Raw genomic sequence first — 19,358 nt, forward strand, 5'->3', positions numbered from 1 at the left:
CATGCCTGGTTCCCAGGAAAGACCACGTTTTACAGAGCGGTATTGTAAGACTTGAAGCTGTTTGAGAAGCATGCTTTGTAGTCTTTCGCTTGTAAGAACTCAGCACGAGGTAGGTTGTCCTCAGTGCGTGGTTTTCCTGTATTTAATCGGTTCGCCTTCTGAAAATGAAGAGCATGTTTAAGCTCAGAGAGTCTAGATTCTAAACATCGAAATAGAAACACTTGTGTTGGAATTATTGGCTTAGAGTTGACTCCATAATGAATTATACCTTTACTGTTTAATAGATTGGTTTTACAGAACATACATAAGTTAGTTTCAAGTTTTAAGTAAGTAGTGAATTTTCAAGCTGGTTAATTATTAGTTGGCTGTATTTGATAGTTAAGTGTTTTCTCTTTTACTTTTTAGACTGACTCTCACTAGTTTGGGTTGGCTTTGAACTCACTCTGTAGATGGGAATAACCTTGAACTCCTGATCTTTCTCCCTCCTCCCAAGTGCTGGGATGACTGGACTCTGCTACCACACCCAGCTAGTTTAACTGTGTTGGAGTGATGAGTTGTGTACCTAGTCAAGTACCTGACATTCTGGTTGTAGGTTATTTCCTCATCTTGTTCCAGGAAGAAAAGTATTTGTATACTATAAAACAAAAAAGAAAAATTGGATGTAGTTCATGAAGGCTCAGATAAGGAAGGAGGAACTGTTAGTCATAGTGGCTACTAGTGCAAGACAGCCATTAAACTGAGTTTCACTGATTATGAAGAATAAGGAAATAAGTATGCTAGCACACAGTATTTGAGGTATCTCTGTTTTTGTTTTTTGAGACAGGGTTTCTCTGTGTAGGCCGGCTGTCCTAGAACCCAGTAACACTTTTTTTTTTTGTCTTTTTTTATTTTTTTTATTGGATATTTTCTTTATTTACATTTCAAATGTTATCAGATTTCCTGGTCTCTCCCCTCCCCCTTTTATTTTTTGTATTTTTTTATTGGATATTTATTTACATTTCAACCAGTAACACTTTGTATTTCCCAGAGTAAGGTGTCTATTTTCAGTTTTGTTTTTTTTTTTTTAGTTAGTGATTCTTGCCTTTTTAAAAATTGTTTTTTTATGTTTTTGAGACACTTACCTGAAGGTTATTGAGGGATGCTGAGTCTGGCTGCTAGGGTGACTCATAAAACCAGACTGTTCAAGCCCTTTAGAAGTCACACTGGGTAGAAAGAAGCTCTGAGGGGATAAGCTAATTGTTTAGTACACATTTCCTTGGGAAGGGAGAGGTTAATGGTGTCAGGGTTAATAGAAATGAGCAATAGGAGGTGGGAAGGGCTTGTAATACTAGTCTGTGATAGTCTGTTCCCAGAGACCCAATATTAGCAGGACTGAAGGTTCTAGAAACCTTTAAACCTAGTAACTTTGTTGGGCTATTTTTCTTTAAAGCTTTCAATTAGGAGGCCTTTATTTTATCCTTTTTTAGCATTGAGCAAAATTTAGTGTGGTTTCCTGTGGCTTGGGTACTTTCAACTGTGATTTTCAGGTACCTAGAAGGTATCAGAAGGTATTATGAAGTGGTTGATGGCACTCTTTGTTTTTTTGAGAGATGACTCAAGAGTTGCCTTCAAGGGATTGTTCGATGGTCAGAGGAAACAAAATGAATCCAGATTCAATGGCTGCAGGCACTGTCACAGTCCTATCTGAGGTGATCTGAAATTCATCAGACACAGGAGAGCTTTGTACTACTCTGTTAGACCTGGAATGTTCCAATGATGGGAGGATTCGTATCTTGAGATACAGAGATCAGTGACAAAGGCAGTCCATAGGTGGTGTTGGTCACCTTCAGTGAGTGTGGGTAGAAGTAGATTTGAGAACTTGTTGTTGTTGTTGTTGTTGTTGTTGTTGTTGAGATAATGGTTTTTAAAATGCTGACCTGGTACCACAGAGGTCAGAAGAGAGTATTGAGTCTCCTGGAACTGAAGTTAAGGATGGCTGTGAACCACATGTAGGTGTTGGGAACAGAACCAAGGCCCTCTGCAAGAGCAACAAGTTTTCTTCACCTTTGAGCTGTCTCTCCAGCCTCTCAATGCATTATTTTTTTAAAAAAGGTCTTACATGTAGAATGTGGCTGCATAATTATAATATTGAATGTATTTATGATAAGGGATTAGTCTATATAAGTCTTAAATGTACCATTGCCATTACAAAGAAACAAATCTCAGTAGAGCTGTAGTCATATAAGTGTGACATGTCTATTACCTATGATGATGTGGCACCATAAGAAGGCTCAGAGAGTTCACCGGAATGAATCAATAATTTGGGGTAGAAAATCTGTTCATAACTACTGTTCAATTCTACTGCAGCAATTACAAAAGGGTGACTTGTTAAGCTTTTGTAGTTACTTTAAGCAGGACTGCATATTGGGAAGTTTAAAAAGACAAAGACCTCAAAGTACAAGCTGAAGTAGTGACTTCTTTCTAGGAGACAGCCATGAGAGTATGAATGTCTCTGTGAAGTTGCCCTGCCTGCCTGAGTAGATGTTTGCTTGTCATCTCTTCCTGGCTACTCTGAGATAGTGGATAATATCAGAGTCCTAACTGGCGGATTCGTTTCTTTCTTTATCTCTCTTTTCCTCCCTCCCTCCCTCCCTCCCTCCTTCCCTCCCTCCCTCTTTCTCTTTTCATTCTTCCTCTTCCTCCCCTTTTTCTCCATTTTTTCCAAAACAGAGTTTCTTTGTGTAGACCCGGCTGTCTGAGAATTCACTCTGTAAACGAGGCTGCCCTCAAACCCAAGAAATCCACCTGCCTCTGCCTCCCAAATGTTGGGATTAGAGGCATATGCCACCACTCCCTGGTTAACTGGGGGGTTTTTCTTGGGCCAGTAGTTTCAAAGGACAGTTTACCAAACACCATAATAATGATTATTGGCTATAGTAGTACAGCCTTTATTGAGTGAAAAAAGTTTTTGAGTTGTAACTTAAGTTCATTGAATCAAAGATACCAGCAATTGGAAGATGCACCATCATCATGGAAACATAAGGAGAGAAACTATGTATAATCAAACTTTAAATCAATGTGTTCAATCAGTAGGGGCCGTCAGACCTAGAAACTGTTCTGGAGACACTTTCAGAAGGTTATGTACTGGTATATCAGCCAGAGTTCTCTAGAGTCACAGAACTTATGGAATGTTGGTATATATTAAGGGAATTTATTGGAATAATTTACAGTCTGCAGTCCCAACTAACCCAACAATGGGCAGCTGTGAATGGGAAGTCCAAGGATCTAGTAGCTGCTCAGTCCCACAAGGCTGGGTGTTTCAGCTAGTCTTCTGAATAAGCTGGAATCCTGAAGAAGTAGGTTCCAATAGATGAGCTGGCAAGTGAGTGCAAGCAAGTGAAGAAGGAAGCCTTCCTTCTTCCACTGTCCTTAAGTAGGCCTCCAGCAGAGGGTGTGGCCCAGATTAAAGGTGTGTACCACCGTGCCTGGACCTAAGTTCTTTACTTGGAACTTGCTCTGTCCCTGACAGGCCTTAAATTCAGAGATCTGCTTGCCTCTGTGTCCTGAGATTATAGGTGTGTACCTCCTTGCCTGGGCCTAAGCTTTTCATGGCTACTATGCCTCAAGATCTGGGTCAAAAGTGTGTGTCTTCCAGCCTCAAGATCTGGATCACAGGTGTGCCCTCCATTTCTGGATTGTAGATCATTCCAGGTACAGTCAAGTTGACAACCAGGAAGAGCCATCACAACTGGGTGATTTGATTTCTCTACTGGAAACCTGGCATCACCAGCAAAAGCCTTGAGAATGTGCTTCCTTGATCCACTGTTGCCTCTAGCTCTAACCTTGGAACTTTTTACTTATCTTCCCTAAAGTCGAGGGATGGAGGATCAGATTAGTTATGTTATGGAAACAACTAAACACAACTCCAGAGGGAAGGCCTTGAGTGGGACACTTGGCCCATGCTTGTCTTAGGGAAATGGTATGATGAGGGAAGAACACTCTGGATAAGAGTTTTAAGAATGACAACAATGTGATGTGAAAGGTGGGCCTTTATTAGATTTTAGAATAAACAAGTCAGCTGTAAAGGACTTTTTTATACTAGGGTAAATTTTAACATGAATATCATATTAGGTGGTAATGGAGCATCTTAGGTGTGATAGGATTTTGTAGAAGAGTCCTGATTTTTTTTTTTTAATGTAACCTTTGTTTTATATGTATGGATCTCCCTTCATGTATGTCTGTATGGCCAAAAGAGGGCGTTGGCTCCCCTAGGACTGGAGTTACAGGTACTCCACGTGGGTGCTGGAACTGCATAATGAAACCCTGTCTCAAAGGGGTGGGTGAGGTGGCTCAGGTGAAAGTACCCATTCCCAAGAGTAGTCCGTTGACTCCACGATCACTGGGGCTGTGCACACCTGCAGTCACATCACGTCTCAAACTAAAAAGAAAACTTGTCCACCAGTGACAGCAATTCCAGCAATTACAGTAGTGGGTGTTTGCGATGCCAAAGCCAAAGAGAGTTTCAACTCCAGTTTATCAACACTTTCCAGTACAAACTACAAGCTGTGCCTTTCACTGGATGAATGGATAAGAAAGTGTGTGTTTGTATGGAATATAACTCAGTCTAAAACAGTGAAGCCCTGTCATTTGCAGAAACAGAGGTAAAGAACTTTAGGACACTGTGTTGAGTGAAATCAACCAGACTCAGAATGGCAAATACACTTTCTAACTTATGTATGAAAATCAGTATCACCCTTGTAGAAGTACTGAGTAGGGAAGGGGGCAGGGGAAAGAGGGACTTCAGGGATGCAGAAGGTGCTAAGATCTACCTGGAGCCACACTCTAAAGACAACTGACTCTTAGAAGCCACCAGTTGTCCACGTCTCTTCAGTTAGGGGTGAGGGTTCATGAATCCCTTTCCACTCTGTGTTAGAACAGGCAACCACAGTTACTGTGAGTTCATGAGTGCAGAGATCCTGTGTAGTGACAATTCTGGATGTTTGTTTCATTAAAATACAGAACTATTGGAATGTGCTTCCATTTTAGTTCCAGGTGTGGGGATATGGGGCTGCTTCCGGCTGGCTGCAGCCGCTGACCGTGATTTGCCTTAAGCTTTAGCCAAGGCATGGTTTTGTCAGCTGCAGATAGTTTCTGTGATTGTGTGACATTTGGAATTCTGGAACTTTTCAGAGGGTATATAGAGGCGATGGTGGTGGTGGTTGTTGGTGATTTAGGGTGGTTGGTTGTGGTAGCTGTGGTCAAAGAAGAAACAAAAGGAAAGAAATTTGATTCAGGGATTTTCCTAGTTCCTCTCTCCCCTCTATCCTTGTCTTTGTCTTATCTAGTGTTGGGTGAAACTAGGGGGATAAAGGGTGGGAAAAAGAAGAACCCTCAAAGTAGCAAAGATGCTGTTTGGCTCTGGTCTTCCCACCTCTGGCTTCTGCTGTCTGTGCTCTTCCACAGCGGTACCTGAGCCTGATTCAAGTCATTTGAGGCAGTTACATATTTAGGTCAGATTTTTTAAATTAAATTATTGTTGTATTGGGTTGTAGTTGAATAATAGACCACTTGACTAAAATGTGGTCTTCAGGTCTGGAAAAAAAATGAATTATGAGATTTTGTTTCGTTTTTAACACAAAATTTATCACTAAACACTATTTATAGTAGAAATATTCACTTATTTTAGTTCTATAGTTGTAGGAACTATTTTGTGGCTTAAAATACTAGAAAATGTATATATGTTTAATGTAATAGTATATAGGATATAGACCACAAATTTGCTTTTTAAAAAATAAATTTTACTTGATAAAATGGCAGTTAAGGAAATAGTTAGCTTTATAAGCTTTGTTGAAAACAACTAAACACTTATTTTGACATATTTTTGTTAATTTTTCATGTTTATAAAACTTCCCTTTTGAAAAAGTTACATGGACTCTAATTGATTTCTTTTTAAAAAGTGAAATCTAGCTTTATATTTCTGCATAGCCTAAACATAATTATGTGATGTTTGATTCATCAGCATTGTCCATTAAATATTTTTTTTTTTGCAGGTATATTTGCTTATTTAAATTACCATGTTCCTCGAACAAGACGAGAAATCTTGGAGACACTAATCAAAGGCCTTCAGAGACTGGAGTACAGAGGATATGATTCTGCTGGTATTTTTTTAAAAAAAAATATATTATGGGATTTGGATTCTTGAATCTAAATAGTATTTTTATTAATTTTAGGAGACTTAATTTGTGTTTGCATTGTTTTGTAAATGCAAGTCTGAAGAACTGTTAACTTTGGTCATGTCTAAGGGTTTGTGACTGTCATTTCAGCAGTATTACCGTTTATGTGAATGTTGCTTCTCAGTGATTTCCTTAGGAAGAGTGATTTCTCAGTGATTTCCTAGGGCTTGGGGAGGTGCTTAGTTTTTAGTGTATGTGAAGCCTTGGGTTCATTCCTTACACCATGTAAGCTGGGTTTGGTGGCTCAGACCTGTGGTCTCAGCACTGAGGAGGTAGAGGCAGGAAGGCAAGTTCAAAGACATCCTTAGACATACTAAGTTTGAGGCCAGCCTGGGCTATAGGAGTCTTTATCTAAAAATAAACATAACAAACGTTAACTATAAAACCATAAATTATGAGACTTTTTTTTTGTGGGAACAACTTGTAGAACACTGTACTGTAAAATTCTTTCTTCTTTCTTTGTAAAAGGTCTGTTTTTTTAAAATTGTGTGTCTGCATCCATGACTGCAGGTGCTGGAGGAACCCTTTATCCCCCTGGTTTCACCCAACACTAGATGCTTGACATGGGTCCAGCAACTGAGCCTCAGGTTCCTGACACAGCTCTTACCCTCTCAGCCACTTCTCCAGCCCAGCCCTATAGTGTCAGATTGGCAGAGTCTGTTTGACTCTGGCTACCTGTGTTGAGGTCCACCAGAAGCTCACTTTCAGTGGTTCCTAGCAACTCATGAGCCTCAGCAAATAGTTACATGCATAGCTCTGTGATTCACTACAGCAGAACAATCAAGAGCAAAATCAGGAAAGGGAACGGGTGTGGGATGAAGTCTACAGGAAAGCAGGCACCTACTTCCAAGAAGCCTGTTTTATCAGGATATGCTTCATGTCCCTAACAGCAGGTTGTGATCGTACACATGAATGTTGTCTACTAGGTAAACGCCTGATGATTCAGAGCCAGACACATAGCAGCAGGCCATCCCAGAGCAACACACGGTTTTCATGAACAGTCTAGGCATAGGAGCTTCTCAAGTGGTTAGAATCCCCCTGAAATCTATGATTGCAAAAGGATATCCTGTTGGTTTCTCATTCCTGTTTGGTAGGTATGGGAATGGAAGCCAAGGTTGCACATGCAAGGGGCACTGGGCTATCCCCCGTTCTGGTTCTTTGGTGTTTCAATTCTCCATTTTTAGCTTTCCTAGTGTAGCTTCTCATGGATGCTGATTAGGTTTGCTGTCAGCCTTGGAGGCCTCTTTCTTTTGTCTATTGCTTAAGTAGGAATGTTCTTTAAGGGTTTTTTTCTTCATCTTTTATTATTTATTTGAGATTAAGTCTTGTTCTATAGCTTAGGCAGACGTTTTCCTCCAAGTGCTGAGATTACGGGCGTGAACCCCACTTCACCCTCAGAGGTTGTTGGCTTAGCTCACTTGTCTTTATATTTTCATGGTGAGATGACTTCATCACCTCTACATTGTGATTTACAGTCCATGTATTTTGTTTGTTTAAAGTTTTTGAGACAGTCTTTCTTTGTAGACTATGCTGACCTCAAACTTTCCATCCCTCTGCCTCAGTCTTTTGAGTGCTAGGATTACAGGTATGAGGTACCACACTTGACTTGCCTATCTAATCCATGTGAGCTTCCCAAGTTGCAGACCTGTGTTTCTAGCTGCCTTCTAGAAATATCTTCATGGGTAGAACACGGTGCAGTGTACTTTTCAGGTTCATAGCTGAACTGTACACATTGTGGTCCTCACTGCAGACCTCATTCTGTTCTGTGTCCCGTCCATCAGCAATCATGCCACGCTTCCTTGAACCCAGGAGGGAACCTCGGCTGCTGCCTTCTCACATCTCATCGGGCCCTTCTGTTCCTCACTTGTCTCTGTTCAAATCAGGCCTTCTATGTTTTTGCTTTGTTTCAGCTGTAATTTCCTCTTTCTCCCTCACCAACCCATCCTCCCCTCTCTGCCATTTTCAGAGCATTTGCTAGCTGTTCGTGCCATGTTATTTTTGTTTGAAATGACCTTCATGGTCTAAGTAAGCTTTTTGAATTCTTAGTAACTTAAGTCTCGTCTCAGAAGATGCTTTCCTGACCATCCTGTTTTCCTTCTGAGGTGAGCACCTCACTTTTGCGTGTCTCCACTGTGCCTATGGCACTATCTCAGCTTATAGTTTATATAGCAGTTGCTTGTCTAAGTAATAATTTTGATTGCCATTATTCTTTCTCTGTCTGTTTTCTCAAGACTGTTATTAGACCGGGATTGAGTTCTCCTGACCTCTCTCCTGACCTTCCTTTTCATACCCTCTGTTCTGATGCTGGGTTTGAACCCAAGTTCCTGTGCATGCTAAATGAGCTCTTTACTACTCAGCTATGCTCCCAGACTTATTTTTATTTATTTTTTTTGTTTTGTTTATAAACAGCTGTCACTTAACACATAATATGTTTTCAGAAAATCTACTTGGTAAATGAGTTAATTAGATGAACGTATATATAATTTACCTAAATTGTTATTATTTTTTTCCTCATATTGGCATTGTTAGCCAGTTTGTAAGTCGTGGCATTTCTCCCTGTCTCTTGCTAATTTAGGTGTGGGGCTTGATGGAGGCAATGACAAAGACTGGGAAGCCAATGCCTGCAAAATCCAGCTCATTAAGAAGAAAGGAAAAGTCAAGGCACTGGATGAAGAAGTTCACAGTAATGTACTTTGATTTTTCCCATTCTTCCCCTTTTTTGGACACATTTAAGGAAGGCTCAAAGGTTGAAGAGAAGGAAGAAAAATAATTTTCTTACTACTTCGGTTTAAAGTGTTCGTGAGCTTCAAAAATGATGACAGCAGTTAGAAAAGAAATGAGGTCTAGTGGGTGTGGAGCAGGCTCCTAGCTCACAATGCAGAGCTTCAGAAGCACTGTCCTGAGGATGGGTCTCACATAGGCAGCCTGCTTGCTCATATGTCTCCACTTGGCTCGGTTTTGTCTTTGTTTGACAATGACCCCAAGTGCAAGATGCTGATGCTGGTTTGCTGACCTGCCAGAGAAGCCATAAGGGGCTTTTTGTGAAGGGGGAAGAGTTAATGTTATTATTTAAAAAGGGAAGAAGGAAAATCAAATGCTTACTTTGCTAAGAGGTAAGGTAAGGGTGCACCTTCCACCTAAAATTGAGAAGAAACAAATTGGTGCTAGCTCTGCTGTCATGTCTCCAGCTGAAAAAGCTGTGGTCATAGGCCACAGTGAGTGTTTATCCAAGTGGAAACACAATGACACTGTAGGAAAACATGCTATGAGCAGAGCTTAGTGCCATTGGAGTTTCAGGTATCCACTGAGTATCTTGAAACACAAACCGTGTGGATAAGGGGACTGGTACAGTTTTCTTTAATATAATTTACATCTACAGCGTTATCAAATACCAGAGTCTTAAACTTTATCTCTTACAGAACAACAAGACATGGACTTGGATATAGAATTTGATGTGCATCTTGGAATAGCTCATACCCGTTGGGCAACACATGGAGAACCTAATCCTGTCAATAGTCACCCCCAGCGCTCTGATAAAAATAATGGTATGAGTTAGATTGTGTGTAGTTTGAATGATTTTACTGGGCAGTAACAGGAGGGGAATCAAGCTGCTTATGTTGTTACTTTAGTTTGTTGATTATTTGGAAATTTCAAAACATATTCAGAGAGTGTACAGAACTTAATCCCATTCTCCCTGTATAGGTTATTTTGGAATTGCAGTAATAAAGATTGGTAACTTCAACATATCAATCTTTTTATCTCTTTCTCTTGTAATTTAGGATGTTATTTGTAAGTTTCCTGTTGTTTATGTATTGCTAATTACATCTACTCCTGTTATGTTGTTTAATGTTTCCTCATATCTTCATTTTTGTCTTTGTTTAAAGCAGTTTTTCTCTGTAGGCTTGACTGGCCTTTGCCTTGTACCGATCCTTCTTTCCCTGCCTCCCAAGCACTGAGATTATAGGTGTGTTCTATCATGCCCTGCTAAACAGACATGTTAGTTTATTTTTACTTTCCCAGGCACTGAGCCCAGGGTGCAGTACTGCTTGGCAGGTTTCTACCGTGAGCTGTATCTTCAGCCTGAGTATTTCCTATAAATGAAGAACCTGGAGGTTCAGTGTTTGTCATGCTACACATGGATGATTACTGCAGAGATCATAGGGATTGTCAAATGCTAGGAGGCTAGTACTTAAAAAGTCCTTTTTTAATTTTGAGCTCAGATAAATCTATAAGAAGAAGTTCCTGTCAATCTCTTGTTTACTCTGAGGGATAGCTTGTATTGGAAAGGCAGGGTGAATGGTTGAGTCTTTTCCCTTAGTTATTATTTTTCAGACATTAAGTAATTCTAATGTTTTCCGAGCAATGTGTTTTTTTCATTATTATAACCTCTTAATTTCTTTGAGTGTCTTTGAAGTTGAATTTTGAGTTACTCTACAAGGAATGGGTTTCTTTGTGACATTCATCCGTCATTACACATTCTTAGTGTCTGTTCTGCACTGACTGCACTCCATCCTTTACCCCTCTTGTTCACCTCCTCCTTCCCTCCAAATAGTTCTCGAGACTGAGACACTGTGCACTGCACTCCTGAAGCACCTCTGAGTCGTTTGTGGTAGCTACTTGATTTATTTCTGTATCCTGAGGTAGTCCTTTGCATGGTTGCAGCTATTTTCCTGTTTTGCCCACTGGGAGCTTATTCCAATTACTTCCTGTTTCTTTTTGAGCCGATCTCAGTAGGCTTAGTCATCTTGCTTACTTTTCTTTTGAGAACTAAAGATGTGAGATCTTTAGGTACATTGAGAACATTTTGAATAATGTAGTAGAAAATTAGATTTATATTATTTTGGTGACACATGCTTCCTGTTCTGGTGACACAGAAGGCTGAGGCAGGCAGAGCGTTTGAGTCTAGGAGTTAAGGCCAATCAAGGCAACAAAACCATTGTATTTAGTAATAATTATGTTTTGTTGTTTCGACAGGGTCTCACTGTGTAGCTCTAGCTGGCCTGGAACTCACGATGTAAACCAGGCTGTCCTTGAACTCATAGAAATCCTCCTGCTTCTGCCTTCTGAGTGCTGTTAAAGGCATTTGTCACCATACCCAGTCATAATTATTCTTATGATATATGAATTTAAAGCTACACTGTATACTGTGTATACTGTCATGGCTACACATAATACTGTGAACTCTTAGTTATCTATTTTTAACATTTTTCAGTCATCATTTAATAAAAATAGATGAAATTGATCTCTCAGGATTATATTTATTTCGTCTTGGAATGCAACTTTGACATTTTCATGTGACATTCCAGGAGTGATCTGGACCTTTCTCAAATCAATTTATAGAACTTGGTAAATATGTAGGTATTAGTTCTTAAGCTTTATTTAGTGTCACTGGGATTGTTGTAGTTGGAAAGGACTCATGTTTAAACTTAACCAAAGAATAAATAAACACAACCAGGGCTACACAGAGAAACCCTGTCTCGAAAAGCCAAAAAAAAGAATAAATAAACAGAGACCTGAGTGTTCAAGTAGGGTAGCGTTCTGCAAGTGAGGGAACGGCACAGGAGACTTGCTCCTTTCATCCCCTAACGTGGGGGTAGTAGCTTAGTGGAGCAGAAGTCAGAAGTGGTGCGTCTCCTCATGTACATGCTGTGTATTAGTGCAGAATCAGGGCTGGTGAGCTGCCTGATGACAAGCCACAGGAAGAAGAATGTGGCACCTGAGGACACCCACTAGTAGATTACTATTTGACTTGAGAAAAATCTATAGACCAGGTGTGGTGGTGTGTGTCTGTAATCACAGCACTTGGGTGACAGAGGTAACAAAATTACCATTAGTTCAAAGCTAGCCTGGGCTACATAGTAAAACCTTGTCTCAAGAAAATGGAAGAGCAGGACTGGGAGGTAGTTCAATGGCAGAATGCTTGCCTGGCATGGAGTGGCCCTGGATTCAAACCCCAGGGCAACCACTAAAACAATAAGCAGAGGGGAAACACATCGGGAAGTCTATGCATGATAGCTATTCACAGCATTTCTCAGACTCTAATATTCAGTCAATACTTTTATCTCTTCTAGAATTCATTGTTATTCATAATGGAATCATCACCAACTACAAAGACTTGAAAAAGTTTCTGGTAAGTGAGGTGAACCCGGAAGATACCATCTACTGAGAGTCAGGAGGTAGTTTGTTGGGGTGTGCAGTGTTATTTAGACATATTCAAGTAATCCCCATAATAATTTCCAGGATGGTTTTATTGTATTTCTCTGTTGACAGTGAAACAGTATTGATCTTTTTAATAACTTATTTTTATTTTATGTGCATTGATGTCCTGCCTAAATGCGCATCTGTGTGAGGGTGTCAGATCTTAGAGTTACAGACTGTTGTGAGCAGCCATGTGAGTCCTGGGAACGGAACCTCAGTCCTCTGGAAGAACAGTCAGTGCTCCCAAGTGCTGAGCCATCTTTCCTGCCCCACAGTTCTGATTTCTTACATGGCATTTTGAGGACAAGCTATATTCCATGATGTGACAGGGCCATCTCAGTGTCGTCTGTTGAGTTTGTGCAGTGAAGAGAACTGTCCGTATCTAGCATTGTGGGAGCTGTGCATCTAGGACGGCTAAGCTGCTCTGACAGAGAAACTGGAGTTTACGTTTAAGTAACCCTGTATAGCTAATGGCTCTTCATTGGACAGTTGAGGATCACCGAATCATTGTTACTCATGAGATTAGGATTTTGAATATTATATATTCCACTATATTTTAATTACTGTTTAAATCATATGAGGCAAATATAAGTTAAGCCTTTTGAGTTGTATTCAATAATATGTTATTTTGAATTCTCTAAATCATATTTTAGTTTTGATTAAAATTAATTTTAATTAATCAATTTTATTAACATTAATTGAATCATACTTATTAAATTTACTATTATAAATTAAATTTTAGCTAATTTTAATTTAAATTTTGAGTAGAATAAATTCAGTATGACATTGAAAATGTTAGCAGTTAGTAAGATCTTCAGGGTTGGTGAGGTGGGTAAGGTGTTTGCCACCTGACAACATTGAATTTATTCCCTGAATCCTACAGAATGGTGGAAGGCTAAAATGGATTCCTCATGGTTGTCTTCTAACCCTCAAGCACACACTGTGGCACATTTAGCCTGTACTCACAGACTATACATGCACATGCATATATATGTGCACACACAATTAGAAATTCAGTTGGATTTTGAGACAAAAAATCCTAGAAACTGTTCGCATAGGGGCTGGAGAGTTGGCCCAGTGGTTTAGAATACTTGTTGCTCTTCAGAAGACTTCCATCACCCACATGACGATTGAAAACTGTCTGCAGCTCCACTTTCAGGGGCTCTGATGCTCTCTTCTGAGCTGAGGGCACCAGTCATACTCATGCACAGACATACATAAATACATAAACTAAAATGAAAAATCTGATGTTTTTTAAAGGTGAACAAAAAAGGGACCATTAAGTTAAAGAAATATTTGAACATTGTATATACTTAAATGTGTCTTTCGTTCCCCTTTTTTCTAATATTTGAACGTTGTATATACTTAAATGTGTCTTTCGTTCCCCTTTTTTCTAATATTTGAACGTTGTATATACTTAAATGTGTCTTTTGTTCCCCTTTTTTCCTCCTTTAGGAAAGCAAAGGCTATGACTTTGAGTCGGAAACAGACACAGAAACCATTGCCAAGCTCGTCAAGTACATGTATGACAACTGGGAAAGTCAGGACGTCAGTTTTACTACCTTGGTGGAGAGAGTTATCCAACAATTGGTATTAAGCCATACTTTTAAAGATCATTATGTCAGGACTGAGGGTATAACTCATGAGAAAAGCCCTTGCAATGCAAGTACGGGGACCAGGGTTCAGATCCCCAGCACCACATAAATGCTGGGTGGATATGGAAGCCTCTTTGTAGTTCCAGCTCCCAGGAGGTGGTGGAACTGGATTCTGCAGCAAGCTGTGTGGTTGACTACATTAGTGAGTCAGCAAATTGTGGGTTCAAGTGAGAGACCCTACCTTAGTATGTAAGGCACAGAGCAATGGAAGAAGACAGCTAGCTCAAATCTCCGGCTTCCACCCATACTCACACATGTGCCTGCATACCCCCATTTATAACCACAACCATGCGTGCACACACACATACTAATATATGTGCCTAGCATACACACACATACAAGAAAAAGTAATTATGCTAATATTAATTTCAAGTAGCTTTCTTAAAATGTTTGATGAACAGGAACTATGCTGATTTTTTTTAACTCATAGGATTCTAACATTAGACAACTATATTTGTGAGATATTTTATTGTCAGTGTGTGTGCGCGTATGTGAGTGAAGGCAAGAGACTAGCATTGGGTATCTTAAAACTGTTGTTGCTTATCTTTTATGTGAGTACTAGGGGTCGGAACTCACGCTATGTGGGTAGCATTTTTCTAACTGGGTCTTCTTTTAGGCTTTTATAACACACATCAAACACACATAGAAACAAGCGTGCTCGCCCGCGTGTGCGCACACACACACACACACACACACACACACAAACACAATTCAATGCAGGGAATTTTGAGAAACTATTGTTTGACTTACTAACTTGCTTTCCTGGGATTTACCATTACATTGATTATTACAGTAACTATATTCTATTTCACTGTAGTTAGAGGGTAAAAAAGTACGTTTTGGTGGCAAAATGGCTCAGTAGACAAATTGCTGTGCAAGGCTGACAACCTGAGTTTGCTCTTGAAAATTCAGAGTTGTCCTCTGACATTTACATGTATGTCTTTTTTTTTAATTTATTTTTTGTTGTTATGTGGGTGTGTATGTGTGGGTGGGTAGTGCTCAAGTGTGTCTACATGCATGGACCTGTGTACTCACGTGTAGACGCAGGTATCAGTATTAGCGTCTGTTGAAGCCAGAGGAGGGCATTGGATTCTCTGAAGCTAGAGGAACAGGTGATTGTGAGATGCCCGGTGTGGGTGCTGAGAACCAAATTCAAGTCCTCTACAAGAGCAGCACATGCTGCTAACAGGGAGCCGTCTCCCTGTCTCATTTTAATAACCATGGTTGTGTATGTCTGTCAAGCCCACGACTGAGGGCAGAAGAATGGAGGTTAGTAGTGGGTGTTATGGGCTTTGGATGTGGAGCTTGCCTCTCTGTTAGTTCTTCCTTCCTGAACAGATGAGTAGTCTGAAAGAGATGTGTCTGTTGAGAAACCTGCTAAGCACACAGGTGACTTTCCAGATGCTCCACTTTTTCAGCGAGTATTGGAAAGGAAGCTTGGTGATAAGAGTTTGCTCACATCAGAGCTCAGGAGTCGGTGTCTACCTAAGATGAGGGGGGATGTTAGGGAGATCTTGCTGCAGCGCCTAAACTGGAGACTTGATAAAAACTAGTTCAAAAGAGAACAAGTGTGGACAGTGTCTGTGCAGAATCCTGTGTGTTTTCAATGTTTGAGAATGGCTAACAAGAATACTACTGATGCTCCTCTCCCCCATAGGAAGGCGCCTTTGCTCTTGTGTTTAAAAGTGTCCATTTTCCCGGGCAAGCAGTTGGCACAAGGTACAATCGATTTTCTTTTAAGAACTAATGATGACATACATGTTGAAACATTCAGGTTACAGGATAACTCTCAGTAACCTGGGAGCAGCCCTTCACTGTTTCCTTAGAAGTCTGGCTCTATTTCCATTCACTGTTCTCTCTGTAGCATGCTTTAACAGAGTCTCTTAGTAGAGAGAACACATTTTGGCATTGTGATTTGTATTTGGTGAGCATGGTAGCTGTTTATAAATTTGGATATGGAATATTTTAGACCCAAAGCATTAACTTTCTCCATATTTTTTGGAAACGTGTGTCAGATAGATTCCCAAGGAATTTTAGAACCACTGGTTTTGCTAGGATATTTAGAAATGATCCTGAAGTTCTTAGAGCAGTAAGAACATTTAAGATCTGGGGGGCTGGAGAGAGAGCTCAGAGGTTAGAGCACTGGCTGCCCTTCCACAGGTCCTGAGTTCAATTCCTAGCAACCACACGTGGTCTCATAAACATCCATAATGAGATCTGGTGCCCTCTTCTGGCATGCAGGCATGCACGCAAGCAGAGCACTATGTACATAATAGATAAATCTTTAAAACAAAACAACAACAACAAAAAACTTTAAACAGATGGTTATCTTTAATTTGAAGGGAGGATGCCTAAGGATATACTGGTGTCTGTATACAATGAAAAGTTCTTCACATTAAAAGAACAGTTTAAAATACAATGTGTTATAGGATATGGGTTGGCAATTATCTTTTCCAGAGTGGGTCAGATAGGAAATACTTGAGTGTGTTGGGACACATGGCCTTCCCAACAGCACTCAGAGTTGTTGTCAGGCATGACAGCTGCTGCAGAGGAAGGACTTCACTGTGTCTCAGTGAGATTTTAAAGCAGTTGTAATTTGCGAGTTGAAAATTGTTTATTAGAAGTAGGCAGGTGTGGCCTAGGGACTCAGTTTTCTAATGTAGTTATTTTATTATACTTGAAGTTCAACTCAGAGGGGAAATTAAATCATTTGAAGAGCATTATATTTCAAATTAAAGTGAATTTTGAATTCATACTTAAAATTTATGTTCTTTATATTAAATATTTTTTATATTTACATATTTTATATTTTATATTTATATATATATTTTTAATTTATTTATCTTGTTAGTGCATTGTTTATGGAAAAGGTTTGATTCTGACTCATTGCATTTCAGGCGAGGTAGCCCTCTCTTGATTGGTGTGCGTAGTGAACATAAGCTTTCTACAGATCACATTCCGATTCTGTATAGAACAGGTAAGTTGTTGCATTCCATTGTACGTACGGTGCAGGAGCTCTGAGAACCTGCTCCATGTGCTGCAGTAAATGTTCTTTGGTTGGATCTGTGTGTACTTGTGCATACAATTATGTAGTTCTATCTAGACACGAAAAACTTGTGAACACTCTGACAAGAGAATTTTTCTCTGTTGTACATCCATAGCTAGGACTCAGATTGGATCAAAGTTCACATGGTGGGGATCCCAGGCAGAACGAGGTGGGAATGCACTCTGCACGGATGGAAGGATTTCTCCTGCCTTCCTTCATTTACTAATTCTTTGTTTTTGAAATGAACTGAGGCTCTAAAAATGCGCTTACTTTATGGGAAAATGTTTTGGCATTTTTCTAATTCGCAGAATATATTTTGTCTGTTTGCTTTTGCCATTTTGAAAGTTGCATTATTTAATGACTGTTTTGCTAAAATGGGAGGTTTGAGGAATATTTCAAATTAAAGGCTTTTTTTTTCCTTCTCCCTGTTTTAAAATCATTTAGATGCATGCTTATATTGGGAAAGGAACAGTGAAGTAAGCGTTCGTTTCTTGAGTTACTTAACCTCACTCCTAACTGAACTGGATTTAAATGGTCCTTATTTAGTGCATGGCATTTTACTGTTATATTTTACATTGATATTATGATTTGTTTTGTTTAGTTTGGAGCCATACTTTATTTTTTATGTTGGAGGGTTTGTCATTATTGGTCCTGGTGTGACATTCAAACCCAGAGCCTTATATATGCTAGGCAAGTATTCTACCACTGGCTTGTATCCCCAGCTCCAAGGCTGATTTTTTTTTAAGATTTATTTTTATTTATTTATTTGTTATTATATGTAGGCATGTGTGTCTGCATGTGGGTGTGTGGATGCGAGTGAAGGTGTCTTGGGAGGCCAGAGGCATCAGAGCCCCTGGGGCTGAGTCATGGTTGTGAGCTGCCTGATCTGGGTTCAGGGAACCAAATCTTTGTCTTCAGAAAGACCAGGAAATTCTCTTAGCTGGTGAGTCATCTCTCCAGTACCAGTTTCTTCTTTCTGTTTTTTGAGAGGAGGTTGAAACAGGATTTTGTATAGCCTACACTAACTTCACACACTCTATGTAGCCAAGGTTGACCTTTTAACTCAACCTTGACTGTACCTCCTGAGAGCTACAGCATGTTCCCACACATGGTCAAAATTAATTTTGTGGTATGCCTTTATGCAAACTCTGAACAATTTTATTGACTTACACACAGAGAGAACAACAGTGTACTTTCTGTTTTATTACTAACTGCTGAGAACTTTCTGTGTACAAGGTAGGGGAATGTTGGCTTCAGAGAAATGAAACCTTAATGATTAGTGTGTAATTTTTGGCTTCTAGAATAACAGTTACCAAAAGAATGCTGAGCCTGCTCATCCTCGGATGACTGCCTTTGTGTTTTACTTGGGAAGAACATTATTTCCTTAACCAATCTTTTCGTGCTTGACAGTGCTCCTTCCTTTTTCCAGCTGTTTCACTTCTCTCCCACCCGTTCCAGAAGAAACCAGTCCAGCAGTGAGAGCAGAGTCTGGATCCACAGCTCCAGACTCCTGCATCCTCACTGCCTCTGTGTCATGAGTGCCATCTCATAGGCTGTGTTAGGTGGCTTTTAAAATAATGATTAAAAAAACTTGGGTGAGGTCTTTAAAATTTGGAAGAAACATTTTTCCTAGGAGAAGACCCTGGGAATCTGAGTTTCTCTAGTTCTAGTACATAGATGGTGTGGAGCCCCGAGTCATGCTGTCAGGAGAGCAGGCTTGGTGGGAGGGCGGTAGAGAGAGCTTTGGACTAGCTTTCAGGCTTTTGCCATTGTCTTTAACTTAAAGCCACCTCTTCCCACTGGAAAACAGTTTCATTTGAGTGAAAGAATTCCCAATATGGAAAAGAAGTTTATAGGCATTTATAGACAGTGATGTCTCAGTTTCTTTTAAATATTTCGGTTGGAGCTGCTTCTCTTAACAATGAAATTACCAATATTTGGAGTGATACTCAGCTTTAGGACATTTTTACAAACAAAGCGAGTTGTAATTTTAAATGTTGTTCTGGGCTTCAACTTGTTTTTCAATGTAGATTTTGTGTGTTGAGACAAAGTCTTACTGTATAGCTGAGATGTTGATTTTCCTGCCTCAACTTCCAGAATACTAGGATTAGAGGGATACACATGTGACTTTACTCTTTTTAGGAACAATTCATTGTTTTTTTTTTTTAAAGGATTTATTTTTAAAAGTTTTGAGATTGTTTTATGTATGAGTATTTGCTTATATGTATGTCTGTGCACCACAAGCAT

General features: G+C 39.7%; 1 protein-coding gene across 1 annotated transcript in view; it reads left to right on the plus strand.

Annotated features, from left to right (window-relative positions):
- Positions 1-19,358, plus strand: part of Gfpt1 (glutamine--fructose-6-phosphate transaminase 1) — a 44,108-nt gene that overhangs the window by 1,600 nt on the left and 23,150 nt on the right. Inside the window, exons 2-8 of the mRNA XM_028778461.1 lie at positions 6,030-6,137; positions 8,788-8,895; positions 9,632-9,757; positions 12,284-12,342; positions 13,866-14,000; positions 15,723-15,784; positions 16,963-17,042. Of these exons, the coding sequence (XP_028634294.1) occupies positions 6,030-6,137; positions 8,788-8,895; positions 9,632-9,757; positions 12,284-12,342; positions 13,866-14,000; positions 15,723-15,784; positions 16,963-17,042 (678 nt within the window). The remainder of the gene's footprint in view (positions 1-6,029; positions 6,138-8,787; positions 8,896-9,631; positions 9,758-12,283; positions 12,343-13,865; positions 14,001-15,722; positions 15,785-16,962; positions 17,043-19,358) is intronic.

The sequence above is a fragment of the Grammomys surdaster genome, unplaced genomic scaffold (assembly GCF_004785775.1).
Source record: "Grammomys surdaster isolate TR1022 unplaced genomic scaffold, NIH_TR_1.0 336, whole genome shotgun sequence".
Lineage (NCBI taxonomy): Eukaryota > Metazoa > Chordata > Mammalia > Rodentia > Muridae > Grammomys > Grammomys surdaster.